The sequence below is a fragment of the Nelumbo lutea genome, chromosome 3 (assembly GCF_056320005.1).
Source record: "Nelumbo lutea isolate HS-2025 chromosome 3, American lotus-T2T, whole genome shotgun sequence".
Classification (NCBI taxonomy): Eukaryota; Viridiplantae; Streptophyta; class Magnoliopsida; order Proteales; family Nelumbonaceae; genus Nelumbo; species Nelumbo lutea.
In genome coordinates this window covers 33,816,472-33,820,383 of record NC_142686.1, presented here as the reverse complement: position 1 = coordinate 33,820,383, position 3,912 = coordinate 33,816,472, and the positions used below count along the sequence as shown (strand labels likewise).

At 46.6% G+C, this 3,912-nt stretch overlaps 1 protein-coding gene across 1 annotated transcript; it reads right to left on the bottom strand.

The window, feature by feature from the left end:
* Nucleotides 1-348: 348 nt before the first annotated feature.
* Nucleotides 349-812, bottom strand: LOC148864140 (uncharacterized). The gene has a single exon (XM_088976909.1). The coding sequence runs from the start codon at nucleotides 810-812 to the stop codon at nucleotides 540-542; it is 273 nt and encodes a 90-aa protein (XP_088833035.1). The 3' UTR covers nucleotides 349-539.
* Nucleotides 813-3,912: the final 3,100 nt, after the last annotated feature.

Here is a 3,912-nt window from a genome sequence, read left to right as displayed (position 1 = left end):
GTTATATTTCCTTCTGCTCATAATTCCGATATTCTACTTATTCCCTCATTCTCTTTTTGAGTTTTGTTTTTCTTATAAATCCAGGATTTCAGGCTTTTGTAAATTTATTCTCAATTGCCATACACTATTCAAAAAGTAGAATTCACCCTAAAATCTTATATCTTGTACACTTGTGCTGTAGTTCTGTTCAAATAAACTGAAAATAACTCCAGTTACCTCAGGCAATTAACAGCTACTCGTAACCATGCATTAGATATTTTAGATAAGTGCAAACTTGGACTAAAGGTCAGCAACTAGATTCGGGTCTCAGTTCCTTCCTAATTCTATGTTCCATATAAACATCCAGGATTCCAATTCCATCAATTATATTTCCATTAAATCCCATTTCTATGGAGTTCATTAATCAACATCGAATAACAACGCGTCTTAACGTGCACATAATTTATTCAACTAAAAACAAAAACAAAAACAAAGACCAGGCAAGGGAAAAAACTAAAACACTAACTTTTCTTCAGAACTTAATTCTGATAAGCGTCACCTCACGGAATATCCCACGGTTTCGGCTCCGGGACCGCTACAACCATACCTTCGAGCTCCGGCTTCAGAACCACCTGGCACCCAAGCCTCGAGTGCTTATTCAAAACCCTAGCCCTGGAATTCCTTTTCAATACATACTCTTCGTCATACGACCGCGGAGGAAGCTTGTCGAACCACTCTTGCGCGATGTTCACCTCACATTCTGCTGAACAAGCATCGATCTCCTCCAGTCTATGCGAGGCAGGGTCGATCAGCCCGTTGTTCGTCAGTGCCATCAATTATATTTCCATTAAATCCCATTTCTATGGAGTTCATTAATCAACATCGAATAACAACGCGTCTTAACGTGCACACAATTTATTCAACTAAAAACAAAAACAAAAACAAAGACCAGGCAAGGGAAAAAACTAAAACACTAACTTTTCTTCAGAACTTAATTCTGATAAGCGTCACCTCACGGAATATCCCACGGTTTCGGCTCCGGGACCGCTACAACCATACCTTCGAGCTCCGGCTTCAGAACCACCTGGCACCCAAGCCTCGAGTGCTTATTCAAAACCCTAGCCCTGGAATTCCTTTTCAATACATACTCTTCGTCATACGACCGCGGAGGAAGCTTGTCGAACCACTCTTGCGCGATGTTCACCTCACATTCTGCTGAACAAGCATCGATCTCCTCCAGTCTATGCGAGGCAGGGTCGATCAGCCCGTTGTTCGTCAGTGCCTTGAGGAGAGTCTGACCTGTGAGGCCGACTATCTCTCGCTTTTTTCCGTCGAGGTCGATAGCGAAGAGCTTCACGATTCGGTCCGAAACTTTAGCAGAAGCAGAAGTGGCGGAGGAGCGGAAGAGGAGAGATTTGGAGGGGAGGGAGGCTGAAGAGATTCTATAGATTTGAGTGGAAAGTCTCTGCAAACTGGCTATAGCCATTGTTAGGGTTATTACTAGGTCGCCGGAACGACCCTTTCCGTCTAAGCCGTTTAGTGGCGATATCGATAGACAGACAATACGACGTATAAGAAATGAGAGCCATTGAGCCACGTTCATGTGTAAAAGTCAACCGTTGGTTCGGCCTCAAACCGAACAGGTCTGGTGGGTCGGCCTGAAAAACCGCCAATCCTTGCGGCCTGGCCATTAATAAATCCGGTTTGGGTTGATTTATCCTATACTCTATGGACTATTCTATAATCTATGAGAGGCAACTCAAGAAATATTATTGTGGGGGCCCACTATGGCTTTAGTGGGCTCAACATTGAGCCACACAAAATACCGATGTTTTTGACCCAACTAAGACCAAATGATGATGTTTATTAGGGTGGCGTTCAAATAAATAAGAACTCTCATCCCTGAAAAACAAAAGGTTCTGTGAACAGTTCTAATCTTAGGGCAGTGAAGATTTTTCGCATTTATGTCGTTCGTTAATCAGAATGCATTGTCATCCCTTAGAAATATCTAAAATAAATAATTATTTATTATTGATTCTGATGTAGCGCGATCCAATCACTCCTAACTGGCACTAATGTGGTTTCTAGAAGGAGATGAAATCCGGGGAGTTTACCCAGTGGGGATACTCCGATGCTTAAGTTAGTATTACGAAGAAGAAGCAAGAAGGAGACGAAGGCTAAGAGTGTAGATAGCGTGTTCTCACTATACTTGAGAGATTAGAGGTCTCAAGAAGAAGTTTTTCTTCAGCACTAAGGGCTTTTATAGGGACATTTACGTCAGGTTGGGCATAACTGCCACTGGGCTCCTGCCATAGTCGTTACCTGCCAGGGCTGCGCAGGTGGCCGTTGTGGCGTACGTCTCGCCTGGGTGAATGACACGTCTCCAGAGTGACAGGCACGCCCTTGCCTGCTGTGAGACGTGGACGTAGACTACCGAAAGGACTGAGACTGCACCGTCAGTAAGGGATATGGCACAGTCTGACCAGTACGGTCTGTCAATCGGAAACTTCCTGGGGTGTGCTTGTGCGGTTCATTCGCGAGCTATTCTGTAGTGAACTTGGAACACTCTAGGGTTACCCTTAGTAGAATTGGCCCTGGGGATGGCTTATCTGCTTGGGAGCTCAGACGAGCTAATGACTTTTAACTCCCGAGCTAAAATTGCCTCAGAGTATCTCTTCAAAGGTAGCTCGGGGAGCCCAGGGTTCGCATCGCGGGGAACTCCTTTTGCGAGCTATAATGTAGCGAGCTGCTTTTTAAGCCCGTCACTTGGTTGTACCAGGTTACAACGCTGAGCTGTTGTTTGTGCTGATTTAGTGTCCATGTGTCACCGTTTCATAGGTGGGGTCAAATCACCCTCCATCAATTGCCCCCCCACTCCTTCGGCTAAGAACACTACCTTAGCGCAGGGAGTTTGTGAAGCGCGACAGACTGATTTGACCGAAATTCAAACTTGATTGACTGCCCACATTAAATGCATTTACGAGAATCAAGAGATTTTCTGACTTTCCTGACTTTTCGGATTCCGAAAACGTGCTGAGGTGGCTTTTAAATCCGAACGTCGTGCGGCCGCGATTACCTTAATTACGGAAGACGTGCCGCCAATCACCTTCGGTTTTCAGAAGGCGTGCGGTCAGGGCGCCCGTAGGCCGTTGGATTTGCCTTGATCCGGACCATCAACTTGGAAGGGTGGAGATCCGAATTCCTCAGTTTGCTTCGTTCCATCTCTTATGGTGAGTCTCAATCGCTGTCAGCCATGTCTGGGTACCCGTACCACACCTACCACAGGGGCGATAGCCTCGACGATGACGCTCCCTCGAGCTCGAGGGAGCCTGGGAGCAGATCCCAGAGGCTCGGGAGGCCTCCGGCGACATAACATCTACTTCTAGGGGGAGGGAGCCTGACGCCTTTGGCCCTTCCTTGATGACAGCAGAGAGACTCAGATCTCTAATATACTACTTTCGCCTCCCTGGGGACCTGGTTTACAGCCTCCCTACTCGCAACTTCCCCTGGGAGCATGGTCCCAATGACATAGTAATCTTCCAGGAACAACTCGAGGCTATCTTGCGTCTCCCCGTACACCCCTTGATAGTGGAGGTGTTAAATCATTTTAACGTCACCATTGACCAACTTCATCCCAACGCCATTCGAAACATGGTTGGGACTATATTTTTGTGTTATGAGTACTGTCTTCCTTTGGACCTAGACATTTTTGCCTCTATCCTCTGTATAAAAAATGCTTCTCCTGGGGTTCCTTCGGAGATGTGCTTTTACTACCTCTCTCCGTGTTGCAGCTATAAGCTCTTGTACGAGCTGCCGAACAAGATTGCCGCCTGGAAGCGAGACTACTTTGTGGTCCGTAACCATGAGAGGTGGCCCTTCCCAACTGCTTGGAGGGGCGCCATCCAAGACCCCGGGGCCGAGCTAGACCTCGAA